At 50.8% G+C, this 24,575-nt stretch overlaps 11 protein-coding genes across 11 annotated transcripts; 6 read left to right on the top strand and 5 right to left on the bottom strand.

The window, feature by feature from the left end:
* Positions 1–161: 161 nt before the first annotated feature.
* COCCADRAFT_36012 (uncharacterized protein) lies at positions 162–2,714 on the top strand (the record flags this gene model as incomplete). The annotated part of the gene is made up of 3 exons (XM_007713195.1): positions 162–626; positions 679–1,426; positions 1,480–2,714. 3 exons carry the CDS (start codon positions 162–164, stop codon positions 2,712–2,714), a joined length of 2,448 nt encoding a protein of 815 aa, XP_007711385.1.
* A 283-nt stretch (positions 2,715–2,997) lies between these two features.
* Positions 2,998–4,364, top strand: COCCADRAFT_93796 (uncharacterized protein; the record flags this gene model as incomplete). Its single annotated transcript, XM_007713194.1, has 2 exons — positions 2,998–4,077; positions 4,155–4,364. The coding sequence occupies 2 exons, from the start codon at positions 2,998–3,000 to the stop codon at positions 4,362–4,364; spliced, it is 1,290 nt and encodes a 429-aa protein (XP_007711384.1).
* A 1,943-nt stretch (positions 4,365–6,307) lies between these two features.
* Positions 6,308–7,425, top strand: COCCADRAFT_4288 (uncharacterized protein; the record flags this gene model as incomplete). The annotated part of the gene is made up of 2 exons (XM_007713149.1): positions 6,308–7,305; positions 7,377–7,425. 2 exons carry the CDS (start codon positions 6,308–6,310, stop codon positions 7,423–7,425), a joined length of 1,047 nt encoding a protein of 348 aa, XP_007711339.1.
* Positions 7,426–8,111: 686 nt separating this feature from the next.
* COCCADRAFT_93694 (uncharacterized protein) lies at positions 8,112–9,053 on the bottom strand (the record flags this gene model as incomplete). Its single annotated transcript, XM_007713193.1, has 3 exons — positions 8,112–8,592; positions 8,663–8,937; positions 9,000–9,053. 3 exons carry the CDS (start codon positions 9,051–9,053, stop codon positions 8,112–8,114), a joined length of 810 nt encoding a protein of 269 aa, XP_007711383.1.
* Positions 9,054–9,370: 317 nt separating this feature from the next.
* Positions 9,371–11,320, bottom strand: COCCADRAFT_36008 (uncharacterized protein; the record flags this gene model as incomplete). The annotated part of the gene is made up of 2 exons (XM_007713192.1): positions 9,371–10,165; positions 10,223–11,320. 2 exons carry the CDS (start codon positions 11,318–11,320, stop codon positions 9,371–9,373), a joined length of 1,893 nt encoding a protein of 630 aa, XP_007711382.1.
* Positions 11,321–11,691: 371 nt separating this feature from the next.
* On the bottom strand, positions 11,692–13,204 carry COCCADRAFT_25533 (uncharacterized protein; the record flags this gene model as incomplete). The annotated part of the gene is made up of 2 exons (XM_007713161.1): positions 11,692–13,096; positions 13,176–13,204. The coding sequence occupies 2 exons, from the start codon at positions 13,202–13,204 to the stop codon at positions 11,692–11,694; spliced, it is 1,434 nt and encodes a 477-aa protein (XP_007711351.1).
* A 122-nt stretch (positions 13,205–13,326) lies between these two features.
* COCCADRAFT_93763 (uncharacterized protein) lies at positions 13,327–13,641 on the top strand (the record flags this gene model as incomplete). Its single annotated transcript, XM_007713191.1, has 1 exon — positions 13,327–13,641. The coding sequence occupies one exon, from the start codon at positions 13,327–13,329 to the stop codon at positions 13,639–13,641; it is 315 nt and encodes a 104-aa protein (XP_007711381.1).
* A 210-nt stretch (positions 13,642–13,851) lies between these two features.
* On the top strand, positions 13,852–15,471 carry COCCADRAFT_36006 (uncharacterized protein; the record flags this gene model as incomplete). The annotated part of the gene is made up of 5 exons (XM_007713190.1): positions 13,852–14,001; positions 14,140–14,205; positions 14,251–14,339; positions 14,389–15,371; positions 15,419–15,471. The coding sequence occupies 5 exons, from the start codon at positions 13,852–13,854 to the stop codon at positions 15,469–15,471; spliced, it is 1,341 nt and encodes a 446-aa protein (XP_007711380.1).
* Positions 15,472–17,856: 2,385 nt separating this feature from the next.
* On the bottom strand, positions 17,857–19,788 carry COCCADRAFT_93685 (uncharacterized protein; the record flags this gene model as incomplete). Its single annotated transcript, XM_007713189.1, has 5 exons — positions 17,857–18,116; positions 18,171–18,519; positions 18,584–18,964; positions 19,030–19,290; positions 19,354–19,788. Coding segments are annotated over 5 exons (1,686 nt in total), but the record flags the coding sequence as incomplete, so codon positions are not given.
* A 1,559-nt stretch (positions 19,789–21,347) lies between these two features.
* On the top strand, positions 21,348–21,569 carry COCCADRAFT_93743 (uncharacterized protein; the record flags this gene model as incomplete). The annotated part of the gene is made up of 1 exon (XM_007713188.1): positions 21,348–21,569. One exon carries the CDS (start codon positions 21,348–21,350, stop codon positions 21,567–21,569), a length of 222 nt encoding a protein of 73 aa, XP_007711378.1.
* Positions 21,570–22,527: 958 nt separating this feature from the next.
* On the bottom strand, positions 22,528–23,052 carry COCCADRAFT_67487 (uncharacterized protein; the record flags this gene model as incomplete). Its single annotated transcript, XM_007713187.1, has 2 exons — positions 22,528–22,775; positions 22,827–23,052. Coding segments are annotated over 2 exons (474 nt in total), but the record flags the coding sequence as incomplete, so codon positions are not given.
* Positions 23,053–24,575: the final 1,523 nt, after the last annotated feature.

Raw genomic sequence — 24,575 nt, 5'->3', positions numbered from 1 at the left:
TGCGTGCAAGGCATCGTGGGGAACAGGCTGAAGGGACTACGCGGCTGCTGCCGACACCTGACCCCGCGTGAATCCCCCGTCACATGTGAGCGCGTCTCGTCACAGCTCAACTAGTAACGCGTCGACTCACCACCACTTAGCGCAACAGTGACAACTTCACCATGGCGACATCTGTGGTGTACAAAGATATCAAAGAGGGATTTGACTTCGAATCCGGCGGAAAATTGTTTGCAGGTAAAAAATTCTGGGTCGCGCAGCGCGTGCCGACGCGCAACCACTTGCTGGATGAGATCAAGGCCAATGGCGGAGAGATTGTGCTGCTGGAGAAGAAGGCCGATTACATGATTGCCGATCACTTCCGAAGAGATTGTCCACCAGGCTCTATTTCATACGAGTTCATCACCAAGTCAATCAAGGATGGAGAACTATGCGACCCCAAAGACCATCCAGCCGGTCCACCGGTGGGCGAGGCGCGAGAACCGGGAGCCATACACCAGCCTGCCAAGAGCGGGAGGACGCCATACACAGCAGAAGAAGACAGGATACTCTATAAATGGGTACACGACGCTGAGTCAAACGGTAACCCTGTGAGCGGGAACGAGATATACAAGCAGTTGGAGCAGAAGGTACGCGCGAGCAGATAAGTCTGGCATAAGTACATCCGCTAAACCAATACAGTGCCCGCAACACACATGGCAATCATGGCGCGACCGCTATCTCAAGCAGCTCCGAAACCGTCCTCCATCTGCCTTCAACTTACCCGACAATGCTACTCCATCTCCCTCGCTCGACCAAGCCAATAAACGTACGCCTCCAGATTCATCGTCTTCCAAACCCGCAAAACAACAAACATCTAAACAGGAGCAGGGATCGACTGCGAAGGAAACTAGTGCCAACAAAAAGATCAACTCAAAAAATGACTATAGCGTCAATGATCTGAAAGAACTGTTTAGTACAGATGATTGGCTAGAGCTCTACGCCTTTGCGGATTTAATCAACAGCCTAGAAATGAGCGACGAGTATGATTCGGCATGGGAGAGATGGGCAGAGGAACAGGGAAAGCAAACGGCCGTACAATGGCGGCAGTACTTTGAAAAGGTGGTTCGTCCGCAATGGCTTATCGATCCAGTGTCAAAAAGGGAAGAGATCAAGAGAAAAGTCGAGAAGCAGCATGATGAAGATAACCAAAGTCAGAGTCAGTCCATCAGCCAACCGTTTTCTCAATTGGTCAAACCAGAGGAAGAAGCTGCACAGTCAACAGTTCCAGTAGAGGGCGATACACCTTTGCAGACACCAGATTTTAACGACAAACGCTTCGAAGAATTGATTAATAATGAACACAACAACAAAGTCCCATCAGCCTACAAGTTCTTTGCTCGTGAGAAGAAGCAGGAAACTTTGAATGCACATCCTGGTAGGGGTCATAGTAAGTGCCTATGGATCCTTTGTTGATGCAATCATCACTGACCTACATATTAGCCGCACTACACATCGACTTAATAAAACAGTGGTCCTCACTCTCGACAGAAGAGAAAGCACCATATCTGGCTATGGATAAAAAAGCTACTGCGCACGTCTCGGAAGAGACTGAGAACCCTACCAAAACAGCACAAGCACCTAAGAGATCGCCATCTTCAAAAGTTCAACACGAGTCCCCCAAGCTCGATATTGAAAAACACGACCCGTCTATAAAACGATCACGAGAAGATGATGAGACAGAAGAGCAGGATGAAGAGATAGAGTCACCTCGGCCTACCAAACGACGGAAAAGCGGAAGTGCAACGCCTACCAAGGACAACACATTAGAGGTACCGGCCGAGAAGACTGGCACCCAACAGCAGCCACTGGAGATTTCATCCTCTGCAAACTCGCAGGACACAATTGAACCAGAGCCCATCAAGGAGCAGGCTAGGCCAGATATACCCGACTATGTAGAAGATGACGAGGTCACCATGGTCGAGCTGGATAGGCAGAGTGCAGAAAAGGAAGTGGAGAGCATTGAGTCGGACGAGTTTCTAGATATGGATGATCTGCGCCAACTACCAGGTTACGAAACTGGCTCAGAAGATGATCTACGTTCAAGCACGCCAACACCACGAGCCACGCGCCAGAAAGTGTCGAATTTCGATACTCAGGCGATTCTATCCTCACCCATCCAAGACGGGTTTCCACGCTCAATTGGCCTTGCCCAAGAAGCGAATTTTCAACAGGAGCTACTGTTTTCGTCGCCTCAGTTGCCAGAATCTGATGCGTCCACCACGCAATCCATGGAAGAGTTTCGCCGCTCCCTCCAGGAAGAGGACGCAGGTGAAGTCACTTACTCTCAATATCCAGCCCAACCTCTCGGCTTGTCGTCTTCTCCAGCACCTTCCACAACCTCTACTAGTTCAGGCGACCCCGATCCACCCCTCAACGCCGAAGAAATCAACGAGTTCTATGACGAGCAAAATGCTCAAGGGTTTCCCAATGATTTCATCAGTGCAGCGCTCAAACGTACGGGTTTACGTCCCGAGCTTGCTGTCAAAGTGCTTGATGCGTGGAAGCAGGGCAAGCCTCTGCCTAGCGAAAGGGGTATATGGAGTAAAGAGAACGATACGGCTGTAGAAAGCGGAGACGGGTATGAATTAGCTAAGCTGGCAAGGAAGCACACAGTCGACGGCTGGGGTGGAGTTACAGAGCGTCTGGTGTTTTTGGACGGATATCGAAGTCGATGAAGAGGGGACGTCAGAGTAGAATTGTAATTCTTTGAGTAACGCAGTTCTCTCCTTCATCTTGGAGGCTGCGGTGTATAAGTGCCCTTCTATACAGGCCTTCTGCATTACAGCTCCATTGAACCTTTCCAGCTGCGGACACAAATGTCTACATGTATGACTAGATGATCATGTGACTTGGCGAAGGCGCTAGTGCTACACTAAATTACAGACGCGTCCCCCGCATCCGCGTCACCTTTTCGTGCGGATCAAAGCGACTTCCGTTTGCCATTCTGAGCAACTCCACATGTCGTCCCGTAACAGACAATCGACGGCTCGACCGACTGCCAGCCGCCAGTCCGGAGTGTCCACCCCAAGCCGCAATGCTGCTGCAGACACACTGCCACCGTACAAGAAGCCGTCCCACCCTCTTGATACCGAGGCGACCCGCGCCCTGCGCGAACTGCAGGGTCGCAGTTTGAACGATATCAAAAGACACAGCAGGCAGGCAGCCGCCGCCATCACTGCCAGTGCTGAGAACGTCAACGATACTCTGCGCGATCATGCCGAATATATAGCACGTCGACGGAAGAAGTGGGATGCAGGCAAAAACCTGGAGGATAGAGACGCGGAAGAGCGCGACATGGAGGAATTGAAATTGAAAGTAGAAGAAGCCACTGCGAAGCTGGAACAAAGCATGCGTGCAGTCATTGACTCCGGTGTTGCGGCGCAGAGAATTGATGATACGCTTGATTGGCTTAGAACTCATGCACCTATAACGTTGGAAGAAGAATACCGCACCCAGATGACGCAGCGGGAAACGCAGCGACAATCACAGAGCCAAGCAAGCACTCAGCGGCGTACACGAAACGTTGATGGAGACGGAGACACTGAGATGGATGAAGGCTCTACGCCCGGCCCGACCCCTATTGATGGATCTCGAATAGCTCTCACCGGTGCAAGCGAATTATTTGCCTCGCGTGTGCAACGCGAAAAAGATACCTATACATCACTTTCCCTTACGGCGCGCTATGCCCGCAATAACGAATACCGCGACTTCAAGCGGATAGTGCATGATGCAAAGTACGGGGACAATGGCCCTGTGTTGGGCCACGAAGACACTTGGTTCACCGAGACTGGATCGCCAGCGCCAGGCATCACGGACAGCACACAGCGCGGTGATTTCGACGACGATGACATTGTCGTAGACCGAGCTACTATCAGCACGCGATGTCCGATCACGTATCAGCAGTTCAAAGAGCCGTACTCGAGCAGCAAGTGTCCGCATACTTTTGAAAAGAATGCCATTCTCGAGATGATTCGGCGAGGTCCTCACAGAATCGGGCAACAAAAAGCAGTTGATTGTCCGGTGACTGGATGTAACCAGGTAAGCATGGCTTCCTCCGTTTTGTTTGATCGTTGAGTGCCACCCGGATGAATGTTCATGCTGACAATTTCGGCCAGATGCTCACAGAAACGGATGTGCACTCGAACAAAGTCCTCATTCGCAAGATCAGGCGCATGCAGGAAGCTGAGCTTGCAGAAGCCGACGAAAGTTCCGAGGATGAGATGCAAGCGCCTAGTTTGGGCAAGCAATCTCAGCCAGTGCCGTCAGGTAGTGCCGGGGACCGAGGTGATGCTAGCGATGCTAGCGACGGAGAACTGTCAGCGTGAGGCTCAGACGGGAGGACGCACTGATACCCGCAGATCTGTGATGGATAGTCCATAAATGCATGAGGCGTTGAGATTGTCAAGTTGCTGCCCAAGTCCAGCGCCACATTCACTTGCCGGTAAATGTCCCAGCTTTTTCTCGTGCAGCGATATTTCCCCAATGAAGTTATCGCAAACCTTTGTGAAGGTGTTACTTCTGCAGACAGGGCGCCGTTGCTGTATCCTCGGCTTATCCGACAGCTTCCCCGGATAAGCAAAATGGCTTTTCCTTTTGTTGACGGACCTGTGCTCGGAAAACCGTGCATCTAGACATCAATGAAAGACCCACCGTGGTTTCGATCGGAGCCAGCAAAATCTCGGTGCTTATCGTCAGAAGCAAATGTCTACGGCCGCGGATACCTCTCGGGTACGTTCAAGCGCGCAACCACCGCCGCGCAGGAAGCACTTTTTGTTTGAACGGCTCACAAGCACGGCAAAGACCCTGCGTTTGAGCAGAACCGGCGTGACCCTTTTGCTCCAAGCAGATGCGCAAAAGGCGGTATATCAATAAGGACTCGAGGCGGCCCAAAAAGCACTGCGCATGCCATGCGCGGCTGGTAAGAACGATGCACGGTTGTGGTTCGCGATTGTCGAAGAGGCTATTCGGGTGCAGAAAAGCGCGCTGAGGTCACATTGCCTACAACTAGGTGAGGACCTGACATGAAGCTTATGTACGGTGATGTACTGCTACAGGTGGTCGCTGGCATGTGACAGGGCGTGTTTGCGACGGATAGATTGGCCGAATATGGCTGCTGCGACAGACGTCATTGCTCGTGATTATGTACAGCATAGTAGCGGTTCCGCACACGGGGCAACGGAGAGGCAATGAAGGATGGCGTGCCTGAAGATCTGACTGAACCCTTTGACCCGGAGACAGGCATAGGTCCCCCGAAAGCAACCGTCGGAGAGAGGGACGGACAAGAGGTTGGGTCCGACACGCGACACAAGCGCCTCCAGCTTTTGGTACTCCGCCATGGCGTTGGAGCGTGTGAGGCGACCATGGCATCAGAGCACAGGCAACTCGTCAGGCTTGATTGGACGGACAGCCATGGAAATGCGCATAACAGCAGCTCTCCATATCAGTGGCTCGCTGGGTAGGACGGCGATGCGGGGAAAGGCCGTTCAACCCCTCAATTCATGGCACCAGTGGACTGACTTGTTGACAATACGTAGGCAATCGTGCTATTTCTGACCTCTTCACTTCTTCACTGAACCTCCAGCCTCGTTTATCTTGCTCACATCCTCAGCACTTTGTCTTGCAAACATTGTTGAAGCACTCACTGAAGCCGGCCGTCCAACGCACGTACGCCATCCATTGCACGCATCCACTTTCCAAGCCCACCCGACCCACACCCCACTCGTCTCCTACTCGGACCGGGACATCCACCTCCGCACAGACTCCATAGCACGAGGTACGCCCCAACACCCTTTCTTCTTATTCACCGACATGTTGTGTGCCCCCTATGTGACGACGCGGGTATGATCGGAAAGAGGAGGGCCATTGCACACGGAGACGTTTTCCGTCACAAGCCCACTTTGCAATGTCTACTGTGCGTCGGGCGCAAACTGTACATCCATGTCATAGCAGGCTAGCCTCGACAATGTCCACGGCCGCGGCGCATACCGTCTGGAACCTGTATCGCAACATGAGGCTCTTGCAAGTGGCTTGGAGCCACAGGCGCGCGTCATGTCGTAGTTTCATCGTGCCTGGGCATATAGAGTTAAGACGGCGGTCTCCTTTGTCGACTTTTCCAACTTCAGTCCTCTCCTAGATTGCTTTCCCCGTTTGATCATTCCAGCATAGCGAAGCGTTATACCCAACAGCACTACCATTTTATATCATTTACCCCCATTCACACACGAAAAATCCTTCGAGCTAGGACTACGTGTAGTTGCTGACGCCTGCCATGTCAACTGCAACAGCCACCACCAATACCTTTAAGATGCCTGCTGCCCGCGCCCTCGAAAACGCAAAGCAATCCTCAGAATCAGTCCTCAGCGACGCTTCCTCCGCCATGTCCAAAGCAGCCGAGAACCCCAGGAAGGCAACTTCAGACTTTCTCCACACACCATTTATGCGTGCAGCACTACCGTTTGTAAACGGCGGCATCGCAGGCATGACCGCAACAACAGTCATCCAGCCCGTCGACATGGTCAAAGTACGCCTCCAACTCGCCGGCGAGGGTGTCAAAACCGGCCCCAAGCCCACACCCATCAGCGTGCTCCGAGACATTGTTGCACAGGGCAAAGTGCTAGATCTCTACACGGGACTCAGCGCCGGCATCTTACGCCAAGCCGTATACACGACCGCCCGGCTCGGCTTCTTCGACACCTTCATGAAGACCCTAAGCGCACGTGCAAAAGAAAACGGCACTTCAATCGGCTTCAAGGAGCGCGCAGGCGCTGGTCTCGCAGCCGGCGGTCTCGCCGCCATTGTCGGCAACCCCGCTGACCTCGCCCTCATCCGCATGCAATCCGACGGCCTCAAGCCCGCCGCCCAGCGTGCAAACTACTCCTCCGTCATCGACGCCCTCGTGCGAATAAGCAAGGCCGAAGGCGTCACCCGCCTCTGGGCTGGCAGCTACCCGACCGTCGTACGCGCCATGGCCCTCAACTTTGGCCAGCTCGCCTTCTTCTCAGAGGCAAAGCAGCAGCTGCAAAACACGAGTTTGTCAAGCCGCTCCCAGACCCTCACCGCCAGTGCTATCGCCGGTTTCTTCGCCAGTTTCCTATCTCTCCCCTTTGACTTTATGAAGACACGCCTCCAGAAGCAGACGCGTGCGCCCGATGGAACGTTGCCGTACAAGGGCATGTTTGATTGCTTCAAGAAGGTCGCCAAAGAAGAAGGTTTGCTCAGGTTCTATCGTGGCTTTGGAACTTATTATGTGCGCATTGCGCCCCATGCGTAAGTTTCTTCTTCCTCCTTCCTCACCTTTTTTTTAACTTTTGAATATCCCAACTAATGGAAATCAACAGTATGGTTACCCTCATCGTCGCTGATTACCTCGGTTTCATCACTAAATAAATTTTCCCTTCCACTTTTCTTTTTCCTTTTATTCTCTCTCTCTCTCTCTCCATTATCCAATGCCACATGAGGGAAGAATACATACCAGCTTTTTCTTCTTCTTTTTCTTCTCCTCCTCCTTCTTTCTTCTTCACGACTTTGAATACTTCCCACGGAAAAGGTGGGGTCGTTCAGTCCACGTTGTGTATACAGGAACCTAGAATCGGTTCGTTTGGCGTTTTCCTTTCCTTTTTTCCCCCTTTTGTTCTCAGGGTGGGGGGTGGGCAGGAGAGAGAAGGGAAGACTGAGACAGGCTTGTTTCGTCTCTCTCTCTCTCTTCAATCAGCGGGCGTTCTTTTTTGAGTGGTTGATTTACGTCGTTCTTGCGGATTCATGGTCATGTTTACTTTTCTCGTTTGGATTTTATGTACATGCGTATGACACCCATTTTCCTCAATCGAAAATCTAATCTGGAATTATTGCTGTGTTGTGTGAAGCGTTTTGGTTTCTGTTGGTGGGGAATAACACTAACCACGATACATTCCTCTAGCATCATTAGAGATCTATGGATAGATAGATCAAGAAGAACTTGTTAATCACACGCAATCAGTACTTCATTCATGCTAGGTATATCGCTACGAATCGCCCCCGCCCATTGACAAACCCTCCCGACAAACCATCGTCATCGTCTGTTCAAAGCCACCTTCTCACCTCCTTCCACCGCCAATATCCTGACCCAACCTGTACCCACTAATCTTCTCCCACTCAATCTTCTGCCTGGTAATCGGCAGCTGTCTCCTCAGCGACTTGAACGCGCCCTCACTCAAACTGGCAAACGCCTTGTTCAAATCCTCCTGGTACTTCTTCTCCTCAGCCGCAATCTTCCTCACGACCTCCGGTCCGCTGGCGCCGCTACCATTAACGCTGATCTCCTTGGTGGTAAGCAGGCGCACGTTACCATCTTCGTAGTAGTGCACGTCGACTTTTATGCTGCCTGTGATGCTACCCGAGGATGAGTCGTAGATGTATGAGCTGCGCCAGCGGCCGTTCCAGTAGTTTGTGGGCGAGTACTTGTTTGCGACGGTGATGATGGCGAAGTTGGAGGATGAGGGGATTGGGTACACGCCGTGTGAGGACTTGGGGTAGTGTTCTGCAGCGTGTGTGCTCAGGGCTTTGTTGAGGCTCTTGCTGGGGTGGGGGGTTAGCATGCTGCCATCTCTTTGGGCACCAGCGCCTGGAGATGCGGAGATAGACGTACAGAAGGTCGTCATTGGCAGTTTCTATTACGTAGCTCTGCACGGCGCTTGCCTTGCCAGTGACATGGTCGAAATCAAACGAGCTCTGCGTGTCAATGTCGTAGTACCTGCCGTCGCCCAGCGAGTTGTACTGGCTGACTAGGACCTCAGTGCTTCCGCCGGGGAGCTTGGTCGTAGCGAATTGCTCTTCGTTGTACTTTTGGAATGCAGGAGAGAGCTCGTTCTGTACAGAGTCGTCACCGAGGATTGACTTGATTGCCTTGGTGACATCCGCGAGCTGTATTGCTGGTCAGTCGGCGCTGTAACACGAACAATATGCAGTGCTAGAGGGGGATATACCTCACCCGGCGGTGCGCTATCGATAAAGGAAGAGAGGGCTGTTGTTCGTGACATTTTTGCGGTTGTTTGTTGCAGCAATTGCTTGTTGTGCTGGCACATCGAGGGCGGAGGAGCCCAGCGGGGCGGGGTCCAGCGGGAGTGCAGGGGCCACCCCTCACTCCGCGTACACGCAGAGCAGACACAGAACCCAGAATGCGGCAGGCGCTTGGTGACAGTATGAAAGATGATAAATGGGTATCTATTCAAAAAAAAGCCTGTGCAAGAATGAACTAGTCATGTACGTTCAATTCCCCTTGCCCTCAACACCATGTCAGAAATGAAACCAATACCGTGTACTTCCCGTAGTTTGTGAAACAACGCATTTTGCGCACCTACTCGATGCTCATCTTCATCAACCCATCACTCGTGTCAGTCATGCCTTGTAGACCTACCCTCTTTGGCCCTAATGTGGGCGTCATACTCATACTGCCTCCGCTATTTGAGCGCTCACCATACGAGTGCCCACTGATGGATGTTTCTCTGCTTGCTTTGGCGCTTGTTCCCCATAGGCCTCCGTCCCGCTGAGCAGGCGACTGAGAAATGACGGGACTGTTATGAACGCTGACGCCAGGCGAGACAGCACGGCGTTTGATTGAGGCTTCGTCAAAGTCATCATCTCGCCGGCGTTTATTTGACTTCTTCAGCGCTTCAGCTGCCGTGGGGGGTTGCATAGGCCCGGGTGTGGACGCCCGAGATGCCCCACCGTTGGGGCCGATGATTGGCGAATCCATGTTCATGTCTTCACTCATTGCTGATGATTCCGCTCGAGGGAAGGATGGGGGAGGAGTGTGAGCTGCACGTTGATTCCAGAAGCCATGGCTTGTTGAATTTCTGCCAGTGCTGTGCAGATTACCAAACACACCAAACAATCCCTTAGCGTTGGAGTTGTCGAGACTCATGCTGCTTTCGTCACCTTCTTCCGGTACTCCTTCCAGTGGTCCATCCAGTCCAGGAACGGCAGGTAGAAGGCTAGGCGAGGACTGGGCGGTGACTGAAGTCCTTTCCTGGTCTACATCACTTTCTCTTACTTGCCGTATGATTTCGGCTTCACGGCGGAACTCGCTATCTACGGGTGCCGCCTCTTCGAATAACTCGGCTCTGATGCGGCCAAATTGTCTCGATTTTGGCTGGTCAAGTTAGCATATGCAGTTCGAGTAGCAAGACAAGAATAAAAAGGAACGTACAAGCAAGTTGCCTCTCCGTGTAACCGCCCGCCTCACTACGCCAGGGGTCTGAGGTAAATTGACAGCTTCATCGCCACTATCGTTACCAGAGGATATGTGAAGGTCGTTGGCAAAAAGCGAAAGGCTCTCTCTCCGCGAGCCTGCCTTGCGTATTGCTGCTTCGCGGGCAAAATACCCACCTTCCTTACCATTCGGCGGTGACCCTGGGCCAGGACTGGCCATTGAGCTATGCCCACTGGCGGAGCTCGAACTTTTCCTACTTCGGCCCTTACGCAGTCTAGCGCGGTGCATGCTTGCAAAGTTGGGTTGTGCCCCGGGGGAGAAGAGATTTGCCCAGATCCCGTTGTTGCCTGAGCCGAGACCTGGAAACAAAACATTGGTCTTAGCCTGTGGTGTCGTGATCATGGGGTCGTCGTGATCATCAGGGTCTAATGGGTCCACCTCGTCTGAAGAACTGCTCGAGTCTTCAGATCCCATCATGTTAATGCTTCCAACCGAGCTCGAAGGCGCCGTCCTATCCCCATGGCTCCATCCACTCCCATGCAAGCTCACGTTGGGCGATTCCATGAGCATCGAGTTGGAGCGAGGCTTCCGCGGTGGTATCTTGATGCCCTTTTGCGTGATGGTTGGCGAGGAGTCGGGGGACGACTGGTCAGGGAGCGTCGAATGATGGAGATTGGTGCAGGCTCTCGAGAATTCGGCACCACGGGAGCGGCGGGGCAGGACGGACCCAGGGGAGGCATACGTGTTGCGCGCATCTAGTTGCGGTGAGAGAGGTACACGCGCAGCAAAGTGGGCGGGGCTAGGCATGTGCGACTCTCTTGGGGGCATCTGCAGAGAGAGGCCTCTGGAGAGGAAGTCTGGGCGGCGAGGGGTGCTGGGGCTGGCATCGATGGTGTGGTCGTCCTTTGACATGCGTGCGGATTCATGGATTTTTGGCGATGGCTCAAGACGGGGTGTGCTGTCGGAGAGAGACCGTGCTTTGGGCGACTGCGTCTTTGGTGGTGTTGTCACTACCTGCGACGCCATTACGGCGCCTTCGCGGTCACCGGGTTCGCGTCTGCTAGTGATGTCTGGCGTCGTCGTGGCCGTCAACATTGCAACCAGGGAAGAGGAAGGAGGGTTCTGCAGGGCGACTGGCGAGACTCATTATATTAGCCACGCGCTGTGAACAGGAATGAACCTTGGTTGCGATTGATACGCCCGGCCCGCCTCGCTCGACGTCAATGTCACCAAAGCGGGGCGGCTGCTAATCAGGGCCTCCTATCGTCACGTGCGGGCCACAAGCAACCTCACCCTCTGTTACCTTTATTGGTGCCTCACCCAGCACTCGGCTACAAATCATCTCCATCGGACCCCGTGACAAACCCTAATCGAGCATCTCCCCATATTCACATTCCCCAAGAATCATTATCGCGCCTAGATCGCTGACAGATCGTCTCACATGTGCCCGTTGCCCCAACCACACCTTAAAAGCCCACAATGCCCTCCACCCACTCAATATCTTCCCAAGTCGCCTCCCATATGTTATGAACAACCATAAATCTCTCTTTGCCATTGCGCTTCATCGTCCCGATACATCGACACATCCGTCCTTGTTGCAACAGCCGCCTACTGTCATATTCGAAAAGCGGAACCGCCTTCCATATAACTGCATCGTAGACGCCCTTCACGTGTGGAGGATTAGCGTGGAAAAGGTCGCAGAAGGTAAAATACTGATGCTTCTCAGTCCGCTCCGAAGTAAGCACCCTGGCATACAGCTCGATGAGCATCTGTTGCCCTGACTTTGATGCTTGATGGCTCTGGTTGGCTGCTTCACCGATCCGGAAACATGTTCTGAGTATAACATTCGACGAAAGGCCTATGATAGGCGAGCGGTCGCGAGCTGGTTTCGGAAATGGAGGTCTGACAATCGGGGCCCGAGCATTTGCAGATCCCTCATCGCTGGTGACCGTCAATAGACGGGTAGTTAGAGTAACTGGAGATATGAACTTCTTGCGAGTGTGCTGAGAGGTGTTGATAGCAGGCGCTTCCTCAGGTGCATTTTCACTACAGTCATCGCTAGCGTGCATCTGTTCATTATCTTTAGGATAGGACTTTGCCAGTGAGCTTGAGACGTTGTGAGGGACGTCGAAACGCGTTTCATCAAAACCCGAAGCTAAAGTGAGTAGTTCATCGTCCGTGATATCGAACTCATAATCATCGCTGGTGGTATTCATGTCGTCATTGTCTCGACAAAGCACGTTGCTGTCGTTAGTACCCGGACATATACCGATTACATCGTTTTCTCCTTGATCAGGTAGTGACAAATAGGGGCTCTCAGGATGTGGTCCTTTCACCGCGTCTTGACTATTCATTCGCACGGTCTCTGAGTCAAGAGTGCTCATCGGAGTCACGTGCGAAACTTCAGGCTGAGCAAAGTATGGCTGGGGCAAAGCCTGGCTGTTCATAATGGATATACTGTCATTTGTGTCATAGGTAGTTTGAGAATATTGAGTACTGTATAGCGTAGGTGCTGATGTCGATGCTGCGAGTCCGCCTTGAAGCCCTCTTGTGCGGGAGCTACGCTGTATAATCTTGTCATCAGCCTGCCGCAGGCGCTTTCGCCCAGACTCAACTAGTGGACTGTCTGGTCTTGCTAGCCGTGGCGCATAGTTCTTGAGATGATCTGGCACAATGGTGCTGCCCAAGCCGAGGTATCGAGCAACATTTGGATTGTGCCGTCGTCGCGGGCTGCCGATCGCCCTTGATGAGGCTGGGTTCGGCGGGACTGATGTGGCCGCCGATGATTCGGGCGTCAAGAGCTGTTCACGATATACCTGCCCGTGGTTGATTGCTGTAAATCCCGAAGAAACCTGAGGCAGGTGAGATTGCCTGCAGGCTTCGTGTTAGTTGACAATGGTGAAAGATAAGGGGTTTGAAGTGATGAAGGCACGCGTTTAGGGCCTCTCACGCGTCGTCGATGTCATTCTCTATCACCATCTTAGTCGTTCTTTCACTCCAAGGATTATGTTCAGTCTCTGTGGATTCGATTACGAGTCAGATGATATGCAGTAGATAGTGAAGATTGGGGCCCAAGAGTTGGTTGGGGAGGGGAGTAGGTGATGGGCGTGTGGGCTGTGACTTCCTTACTCAGCCCCCCACTGCGGGGTGACCTGCCTCCGGATCAAGGCAGCGATAGCGTCACCGCATACCGCGTGTACCTACAACATCTTCCCTTCATAGAACACGAGCTCTGCAGTTCTCGGACAACTCTCTTTCCCACACGTTTCGCCCGCACGTGTTCTCCCCGGTCCACGTGCTGTTCTATTCTTATCTGTAACGCCAGATCCCTACCCCCAAATCAGCTTCCAAACTTCTTCCAAACCGTGGTGAGGAAACCGATTCACCTATCTGTGCAGATCCGCAGCACTTCGTAACAACAGAACGAATATTCCATTCACGACTATTTTGCTTTTTCTGTATCCAAATATAGCAGCTGTCCATCCCAAGGCCATCGCAAATGCCGGTAAGCAACATTCCCATTCAGTCGCATACAAAGCCACCTGAACCCCAGAATTGCCCCCTTTCATCAGTGTACCCCTTCCCATTTCCTGCGCCGCTCCTCCCAAACTCCCCTCCACTCAGCCATGGTCCCCAAAGTCCAGCGCATCGATGTTGAGCCACTTGTTGCTGGCCAGTCGCCGGGCCGTCCTTCTGTCACCTATCGCTACTATTCATGTGACCCTCAAGCCCTTTCTTCCCCAAAGCAGAGTTTACCCAAATCAGGCAAATTCAAAGTTCTCTCTACTATCAAGGGCCTACACTATCACAAAGAGCCAGAGACATATGCAGAACTACCCATATCCGAAAACCCCTGTCCTTTATGTTTCTTTGAACACTGTCACAAGTCACTAAAGTCCTGGTTCCGGCAATAGAAGCACGTGTTTTCGGCCGTAACGGTCCAGATTGACCGACTGACAAGCGAGCAATACGAAGAAAATGTAAGTCCCACAAACTGCCTACATTTTCGCTGCTAAGTGGCTTAGGATATTGGTGGAGTCGTTGACCTTATTGAGGTTATTCGCATCCAAGCATCTGGACCAACAGAAGCAGCTCGAGCTTTGCGCAAGAAGCTGTGAGTGAAGACTTAGCCTGGCTGATACTGGGTTCTAACACCACTATAGCAAATACGGCAATGCACATCGCCAAATACGTGCCCTTGTCATACTGGATGCATTGATCCAAAATGCGGGTACAAGATTCCAAAAAACCTTTGCAGATGAGCCCCTCTTAGAGCGACTTCGTATCTTGGCTAGAGACGATACAGTAGATCCCGATGTACGACAGAAAGCCAATGTCCTGTTTCGCGGATGGGCAGCCGAGTACAAGGGAAAACCTGGCCTAGAAAGAATAGCGGCGCTGCACAAGGAGCTGCCTCGAACTAAACGCCCGCAGCCGCAACAGTCCCGTATAGTGCGGCAGCAAGACGCTGAAGCCGCCCGCGAACGTGAGGAGCACTCGGAATCTCCTCCTCGAAATAGGTGGTCCGAACCATCTCAAAGTTCGCCGTCCAGGACGATTGCTCCTGTTGCACCCGGTCCTAGTACCTCCACCAGTTCTTCATTGTTCAGCAGGAGGGACAAGAAAGACAAGAAGACCAAGCGACAGCCGTTCAATCTCGAAAGAGAGAAGGGACAGATGCTCGAGACCATCGCATCAGCAAACGTTGCCAGCACAAATCTATTGAATGGATTGCAACTTATCAATCGTGAGCAACAGCGAGTCAGCGAAAACGCAGAAGTCATGCGCCGCTTTGAGACCTGCAAACAACTACGCCGTCAAATTCTGCGCTACATTCACCTCGTTGAGTCGGAACAGTACATTGGCGGTCTACTCAATGCCAATGATGAGCTAGTCAAGGGACTAATGGCATTTGAAATCATGGACAAAAGCATTGATGATGACAGCGACAGCGACAACGAGGCAGGCAATGTTTCCGCTGCTGAAGCGGCCATGGCCAACATGGACATGAATGAGGCTCCTCCACCAAAGCCACCGCGACCCACGAGCATCCCTATGCCTACTTCTCCCATGGCTAACAAGCAGCGTATTGAATCGGACAGCGAGCCCGAGGAAGACGAAAACGATCCGTTTGGTGACAGCAATGGTAGGCTTCCCACAATCAACATCCTAAGCGGGACTAACTTTCTACAGCGATCAAGACGCCTTTTGCAGAGAGAGGACAGCCAACTTGGAGGGATGTGTAGGGTCTCGGATGTTATATGAAAGGCTATGTTTTGCGTCAAGGCACGGTGTTGTGTTTTTTGATCGTTTTTCGCGATACCATTTCTTATGGGTTCATCAACTGATAGATATGAAACAATTCAATTAACTTGAAAAATCGCCACGTTTCTCTTCCATTCTTTCTTCTACATGCATCCATCTCAGAATGCAAGCGCGTCAGCCACGTTCACAGCCACGCAGGCGACGTCATGTCGGCGCTAGCGTCGGCATGTCATTGGCCTAGCGCGCCACGCGCAGCAGCATTGAAGCAAGGCCAGGAAACCGTTATACGACAACCTTAATCTCCCTCTGTCCTCCCTCTCAAACCCCAACTCGTTACTTTCTCCACATTATCCACCTCTCCCTTCTATCCCACCACGCACACCGTAAGTCCCCTTCACGCGCCCGTTGCGCATCCTCGAAGACCAGCCCAAGGAGACTCTAACAAACGTCATAGCGCAACACTCCTAAACACTTGCGTCCCTAGCCACTCACTCTCCTTGCGTCCTCCCAACCTCGCTACATCCTCGATTCGCATACTCCGAATACCAGCGTAAAACTCGCAATCATGCCCGCCTCAGCCTCCTCCTCCATCGCCTCCACCGCCGGCTCCATCGTCAAACCCCAGGGCGGCAAGTGCAGCTGTATCAGCACCGACGATTGCAGTTGCTGCTGCATTCCTTGCACCGTTATGTAGAAAACTTTTCACTTGTGGAAAGAAAAAGGAGAGTGGGAAGTTTGGTGAGAGAAGGATCGATTGAAAGGGGTGTTTGGAATTTGAAAGCGCGCATTTATACATACCATGGGTTGCCTTTTTGGAGTTTGGAAAGATTGGGGGAGTGTAACTGTGGACTCCCTTCCCTTTTGATTGAGGGTTGTTGGTAGTAGCAATATCACATTGCGGCTTTTTTTCTCTACTCGATATATCGTTGCTTTGCGTGTGTGCTGTGGTTGTGACTGCGATGAGGTCATGCTTGTGTCAGCGGTTCTGGAGTATGAATGGTTCTTACTTTCTGACTTGTGAATGCTTCGCATGGAGGGTGTTGAGAGTTGTACTACAAGGGAAAGTGCAACATCGGGTAGTGTGGATAAGGGATATGTGGTATTTTACGCGTAAAAGGTTGGAATGCTGATACGAAAGCGAAGCAATCGTTCCAATGCGTGCCAGATAAACTTCCTGGGTGTGAGAGATGGCAATGGTGATATGATTGGCGACTAACACCACAAAGAACCAGTTCGAACATTACTCGTTTGGCGTAACAACACCCAATTCGTACCTATGCAGTCATACATCCAGATACGAAAGCACATCTTCAGTATATACCAGCCATTCATCTCTTCCTCACTCGGATGCTGGATACGTCGAAATTTCGTCTCTCGATGAGACAGTGAGACTAGTTGTTAGACCAACGATCTGATATCCCCAATTCCTCGTTCTTTCCCTTGGCAGTTTCAAAACAACAACGACGACAGAAGGTGTGTTTACAATGCCGCTATACCGTGACGTAAACCATGGCGTTACCAACTTAGTCTTCTATCAAGGCGATCTTCATCGCCCTTTGCTTTCCCCCAGTCTACATCCGGCGATGTAGTTATCGTACATAGACCAGACTGATTGATTTGAAGTCTGATCAAGCAAGACCGAGAGTAAGAGACATACGACTTCGCATCTCTCAGTACGCATGAATCTTCTACTTATGAGTGACAACTGCTCAATTCAAATCTCTTCTTCTAGGGTATACTAATGCTACAGCTACTGGGACATTGAAATTGTGGGTACGGCGATTAAAGATAAATGCCTCCTTATTTGTGATACTGATGTGAGTCTAGACTTTGTTTTCGGTTTTGGGGTGGTGGGTATGGAGGGCGAGACGGGGACTGATGGATCAGGTGATGTGGTTCGATGTGGTCTGTAGGGTGGGCGGCGCCGCGGGGGTAGGGTGATTAGTGTTGTCAGTGAGTGCTAGAGTGGTTACGGTTGGAGGGTGCGAGAGGATGCGAAGAGCTTGATAGCGGTTCGTGGGTGGCTTTAGAATATATGATGTCTACCATATTGCATTCTGGCTGTGTTTGCAAATTTATGTTCCACTGTGGCGAGGAGATTTGTATGTGGATCTATAGCTTTCGCATTTGTTGTGCTTGTCGCAATTACGATTGGCGAGACAGAAACTCGAAATTCGGGTTGCTTGGTGGCATTAGCTGGTTGTTAGCAATAAGGTAGGAGTCAAAAAGTATTGGGATTAGTGAGACTGATGATAAAGGAAAGAATGTGAAAGACGTTTAGTTAAGAAACTGGAGACTGGAAGGTATACCAAGCTTATGTTAATTTGAACTGGTAATGCACTCGATTCTGTTCTTTTAGTAGCTACTTAGTGTGTACCCGCCATAAATGATCTTGCATCCGAGAGTGCGAGAAGTTCATCCACCTGAGTCTGGAAAAGCGGAGAACTTGACTTCAGCGTTTGCCGAACGACATCGTACGCGCGGGCAGCTAACGGATCGTCGTCTTGCATAGCATTTAGCCAGCCAAGCAGCCTTTGGAGTGAAGGTATTATAGGAAACCTTTGTTCCCTTTTGCCTTGCATGTTGTAGGTCATTTCTAGCAATAGGACTGTGATTGCTTGCATTACTAGAGATATATAAGTTAGTATGTATCGTATATGCTTGTTCGGTGCACACTGACTGATATGAACAATTGCCCACCACGGGCCCTCCTTGTACACAAAGCTCGTGTTGAGCTGGACAGGAAACATCTTTGCCAACTCCAAAGCAGCAGTGATGCATGAATCAGCCGTCCTTGTATCAAAATCTGCAGAGGTGCTACTTTGATTTTCGACACGCCACCCCAAACTGCGAAGACATGGTTGTGTAATGAGTACCTTTGTGCTCCAGTAATCTACTCTTAGGAGGAACTGCTCGCGGGTAGAGTCGGTTGCACGGCTATTGTATTGCGTTTCGGGGCTTGTGGAAAGTGCCGCTGTGCTCCATTTGCTGAGTTCATTGAGAAGGTCTGAGATTGTTGTTTGTACAGACTGCTGATATGTAAGAACGATGGATAATACTGAGGGTGGCATGTAGTAAATGACAATAGCTCACCTCCCAAGACTGAGTAGCAGTCTGTGGAGAATACAGACACCGCTGAATCTTTCTTGTTAGACGTGCAATCTCGATACGGTTGATGAGGTATGGCTTCTTGCTTGATGCATCCGTTTCAGACTCATGATTAGGTAATGACACAGTGCAGTGTTCGTCGGTGATTACTGGGGGCCTGCCCATGACAGTGTTTATCAGAGTTTCTATGCAGTATGCAGCCCACCATGTATGTGTCAGTGTGTCTTGTTCGAGGTCAACCGATTCAGTGACTATGTTGCGGAGGTGTAGGCCTAGAGCAATGGCGTGGCGCAGCGAGATACCGATAAGCGCCCAAGCTCTATTCACATGACCAATTGTGAGAAGGTAAAAAGAAATTGAACAAGTCTGTAAGGTTTAGTGTTAGTGTAAACCAACGAAAGTGTCCAAGATGGAGTATACGGTTCACTCACCGCTTGCACAAGCTCTAAACTGGGGGATGGAAACACTCTGAGAGAGCTTTCAGATCTAATGAGATGCACAGCCCTCATCATATAATACCCGTGATCGCTCTCGTTTGCTTTCCATTCTGCGCTGGTGAGGTAAGAGCACTTCGCACCTATCGCGAAGATCAAGTTCAACTGAGCTCGCCATGCGTCAGACATGTCGAAATTGCGTTTTTCTCTGACAGATTCAATATATGCACGGAATTGGTGCTCGAAGGTTGCATTTACCTAGAAAAAAGGAAACCCTGTCGGCATGTCTTTCATACAAAATGCATTTATGTTGACTCTTACAAGCGGAAAAGATGAGTGGACTGTGTTGATGTAACAGCCGAAAAGCCATTCTGCAGTCTCAGCATTCGGGAGTTCGTAAGGATCTATGAATACATCTGTGGCTATGTCTGAGCTGTCGAGATAGAAGGAAGTATCGGTCGTATGCTTCCAAGTGCCTTGTGGTGGGACCTGCTGGACATTGCTTGTACGCTCAGGGATGGTGCCAGGCGGTGTCCTTTTCGCATCTCGATCTGGGTTTTGTATGATATACGGTGGGATACAGGGCTCGGCTTTGATATTTTGCAGTTGACGTTGCACATTGAGTAACCACTGGACTTCGGAGGCTTGACCCACGTAGCCAGTTTCTCTCGATTTGTGACTTCGAGTCAAGTCCTCAAACAAGTTGTCAAGGCTTTGATTAGATCCGATAGAGCCGCTTACAAGCGCCTCGCCATATTTTGGTGCCCTCCTGGGTTTTCTATGAGGTAGTTGATTTCGTTTCCCTAGAGTAATCAAAGGCAATCCTGTAGATTGTAGTTTCGTATACTCTTCTACCTATCAAAGAAATATACAGTTAGCTTTCTTACTATGCTTGAGACGTAATATTCACCATAGGTGAACATACAATATCTAGAACGTCTTGTATCTTTTGCCTGGATTCGTCATCGAGGTGCTCATTCATATCCCAGAGCAGGGTGGCGAGCGTATGATTTAGTTGTATCGCCCTACAAAAATATCAGCAGATAAAAAGCGCTTGTACATTCAGGAAAGTATACTCATCGAGGCGGTCACGCCGACTCTGTTCGTATACACAAGTCCTTCCAGCAACGTCGCAGTTTTGACATCTCGGAGTAGTGCCCGAACATTTCATCCCTATGACAAAGTGAGTTCACACTTTGTCAAGCCTTTTCCACGGCACGCACTACGCTGGCGACAAATCTTGCATGCCTTTTTCCTACACAATGTTCGTTATTGCTAGGGAAGGCAACGCGACTTGGCGTAACGTACACGCGATCTTCTTGGTCTCTTGTATTTAATCCGGGGCGTGGCTGCAGCCGAGGAATGGCCATTTTCCGCGTTTCGTTGCGGCCGTCGGAGTCGACCATTGTATGTTGTGTTGTTAAAGCAGGGCTTGGGGATGCTATGGTTTGTTGGTCCGATGGAGTCTTTTGGTCTTTATCGGAGGATTCTTGATTTAATATCCGCGATTGCTAAAGCTTGAAGGAGCGATTTGCGAACAGGTCATGATAAGATGCGAGGATGATAGCAGTCATGAAGTTTTTGCAATAGTACGAGTAACGGTGGACGCCCAAAACCTAAATGTACTTGCTATGTGTATCGATGATGAGCCTGCGGTCTAGGAGCACGGCCAATTATTGTCGGGAATGATCGGAGCGAATCCGATGCAGCTCCGCCATTTCCAAAATTTGATCGGCGATGTAAGCAACCGAGCAGCGTGGGTATGCTAGTCTTGTTACTTGTACTTAGTCCTTGTCCAAGGAGCACATGTTGTTTTTATATCTTCATATCGCTTTTCGACCCATACTGTATTTGTTGCTTGCTGCATCCTGAAGCCTGCTCGAACAAATGCACAGTATTACAAGCGTCGCAAGGATTTCCTCTAATGGGTGGATCGTCTTGCAAGACCACGATCCATCGTATGCATGAATCGTTACAGAGTTTGACGTTCGGAAGAGTATGTGCTCATTCATCGTCGGTATGGCGAAGACTGGCTGAAGTGCTAATTGCGGGTCGCGACATTGCCACATCAAATGCGATAGGGATCAGATAACTGTATGTGTCATGAGAGGAATGGTTCGATTTCCCAATTGAGTTTTGACTACGCAAGTGTGTGATGGGGTACAAGAGTAAGAACGGCCGAGATCTCGAGTACTGCCATCACAAGGTTTAGCAGCATAGCACATCGTGAAGCGAAATCACCAACAAGATGGTCATCAACATGATATCATTTAACTTCCAGAAGAAAACCTCTTAGCTCGCAAACGCACAACATCATGTCTTGCCGGCATTTTAGTGTCGCCAAGAATCCCGTGAGAAACACACATATAATCTTCCTTCTCCTACTTGCATGCATTGCTTCTCAGATGCAATACCACTTGGGTGTTGCCTCGGGACAATACTACCTTGATGTGAATCAAGGGAGAGTGAACTTGAAAAAGACAGTACCCACTTTTAATGTTCTTCCCCTCCACGATAGAGAAAAACAAAAAACATGAAGGTGTGCGTTATGGCACACGTGGCCAGCAGACAAAAAGCATGAATTTGGAAAAAAAGCCGAGGGAGTAGTAGTAGTTCCCCGCTCCGCTCCGCCTAGCTTACTATCTTTTTACCCTCATATTCTTTAATTTCCGACCTGCACCAAAAATAAGGCTGCCCGAGCAGCGGTTCCATCCTTGCAGTACGAGACCAAATCACAATTGCATAGGCTAAGTCGTCTTCTTTTTGCTCCCAGCCTTAGCATAGGCGCGTGCCGAAACACCGGAAATCTGAAAAGCGACATGTCATCAGACCATGAGTGCAGATTCCAAGAGTCTTAGGTGGGGTAAGAAAAGTTGAGTGGGGTCTCTCCAGGGGCCCATTTATCCATCGAGGGTTAGGTGGGGTCAGACGGCTGTATAGTGTATACGCTTTTGTCAATCTATGGAGATAAAGAGAGCCGAGAATGGAAAAGTTATGCACATGAGTGTTATTTCGGTATTGTGCATTTGAATAAAACCAGCGAGGTGCAGCTATGCCAGATTGTGGCATGCAGACCAAAGTGGTTTGTATAATCTATTTTTCTACCAGAATTGGTGGATATCGAACTGAAGTACTAAAAGTATGTGGTATCATAAAATGCGGCAAAACGCAGAACTCGAAGAAGAAAAGGTAGAGATAAACAGCCTGTGAACGTAGAATAGGCCGCTCCCGTGACTAGCGTGGTGCCTTGTTCTCCAAATGGTATCATTACTGTCGTGTCCTCAGACGTGCCATCGGGAGTAAGATTGCTTTTTGAGCCTCGTCAAGAAGCAGCATAGACAATGTTCTGGCCGTCCGACATGGCCATAGTGTTTGTTGTGGCCTTCCGTATCTCCATGGCGCATGCGTCGTCGTCTCCGGAGTCGACGTGCCCTGCAGCGCCCTCGATTCGTCGCATTGAGCTAAAAGTTATCCTGAAAATCTTCACTTGGTGCCACTTGTGATGATGGTAGTGGTTTGAGGAGTCTTGTGTGGGATATGGAGACCCTTTTCGATGTCGCGCATCTTGTTGGTGTTCTTGCCCGGGGGCGGGGAGTTGAGGCGAATACCGGTGCGTCGATCCGAGCGGTTTTGCTTGTTGTCGACAGTTGAGCGGCCAGTAAAGCGACGAGAAGCGCGGCGAATGGATGCTCGAACGTCCCACTGACGCTTCTTTGCGAGCCACCAGAGAACCCCAGATGCGACTAGATGTTTGTTAGTTCAAGTATGATTGAGAAGTGGAGTGATGAACGTACTTGAGCCGAGAACGACAAGGACGGCTACTACAATGATAGCAGCAATGGCACCACCTGACAAGGAGAAAGCGCCCTTTTGCGAGCCAGCAGCGCCAGCATCGCTAGGGTCTTGCGGGTTGTCGCTACCTCCATTGTATCCCGGAGGCGGGAGGCTGCTGCCCGAAGACGAATCCTGCGCCAGGGCTAGCAGAGGGAAGAGGACCGAGAGGAGAAGAGGCCCGTTCATGATGATGCAGATGGGAATGTTGGAATGCGGCACGACGGAGAATTGATTGAGTTTTTGGTGACACCAGGATGGCGTGAAGGGCGTTCGATCAACTGGATAGATACCAACAACTCGCTACCAGCGCGGAGGGCAGGTCCCTATATTTGCATGGCTGCGCGCACATCTCTTTTGCCCAAACCGCTGCCTTCTCCAATCGTCGTCCAATACCCCGCCAGTCTCAGGCTTTGTCGGCGGTTAGCATCGTGCGCTTGGACTGCAGGCCAGGTTGGCTGTCGGGAGGGCCCATCAGGCCATCTTCTTAATATAGCGGCATTGGCGTCGAGTTTTGTCGGCTTGGGAGCGTAAGCTGCGCGGATTGGCAGGGCGTAATGGGTCGTGGGCGCGTAATGTGGTGGATGGACGTGACGGTGCAGCGAGGCTAACAGGATGGCGCTTGTGATTGGTCGGACCCTGGCCACAACCGCCCTGCTAGCAATGTCGCCGCCTCTTATGTTTCAGGGATGCCAGCCAGCAACAACTCTTGATCCTCTATGGCCACAGGGCTCAAGTGTGATGGCGGCCCCATACTGCAGTCGGTGAAGCCGTAGTGTGTAGGTATTTTTGCCTCGTGTCTTGCTTTTGAGTCGTATCCAGCTTCTTACCATAATAGAACCTGCCACTATTCGGACAATGCTGTGGAGACGATTCATGCAAATATCCGAAAGTCTTCTGGTTCGTCGTGAACAACGTTACCAGCTGTCGTACTAAGGTCCACTCATCGGTAGCGCCCGCTTTTGGGTGCGTAGAGCATGGGAAATGAGGCCATGATGTGTACAGGTATTTCCGTCCTTTCATTTCTAGCGCAGGGCGGTGTGAGCCATTGACGGCCTGTCGAGATGATCTTTGCAGGTAAAGGAAAAATAAGGAGAATAGACTGGATGGGCTGAACAAGAGTTACTACAGAGCGGGGACTTGATGATTGACATGCTGATCAGCAGTACCCTGATCTTCAGCTGTCGGTCAGTCACGTGTCTACTACCAAACACGTTGTAGCACACCAACACAAGACCAAACCAGTATGACATGTCAAAGTTGCCTGAGCCCGAAAAATAGCCAAGAAAGAGAAACAGCTGTAAAAGCCAAGTGAACCTAGCAGGACATATGCGGCAGTGATTTTGGCTGAGAATGCATCACAGGTAAGCCGTCGACCTGGGGATATGGGCTTTCATAACCAAGTATTGTCGCATGAAACCAACGCTCCGAACGCGCCAGTATAACTCTTTATGCTCGTCCGTTTGTTGTCTTCAGCTTGTGTGTACCGCATCTACCACTGACCGAAGCGCGTTGCCAAAGTCAACCGTCACTTCCTTATAACGACTAGGGAAGGCGCGGAGAGAATGTCAGCTCTCCAAGCTTTGCTACCCCTCACATTCACCACACAACTTCCCTTCTACCAGGAATCTTCCCAAGTATTGCCATTTAGAATCCCCATTGCCTATTTCCTCTCACTGTTCATTGCATCACGCCTGCTGTCTACAATCCCA

Source organism: Bipolaris zeicola (assembly GCF_000523435.1).
Source record: "Bipolaris zeicola 26-R-13 unplaced genomic scaffold scaffold_56, whole genome shotgun sequence".
NCBI classification, from domain to species: Eukaryota; Fungi; Ascomycota; class Dothideomycetes; order Pleosporales; family Pleosporaceae; genus Bipolaris; species Bipolaris zeicola.
Note: the sequence above shows the minus strand (reverse complement) of the source record. Positions and strands in the feature narration are given on the sequence as shown.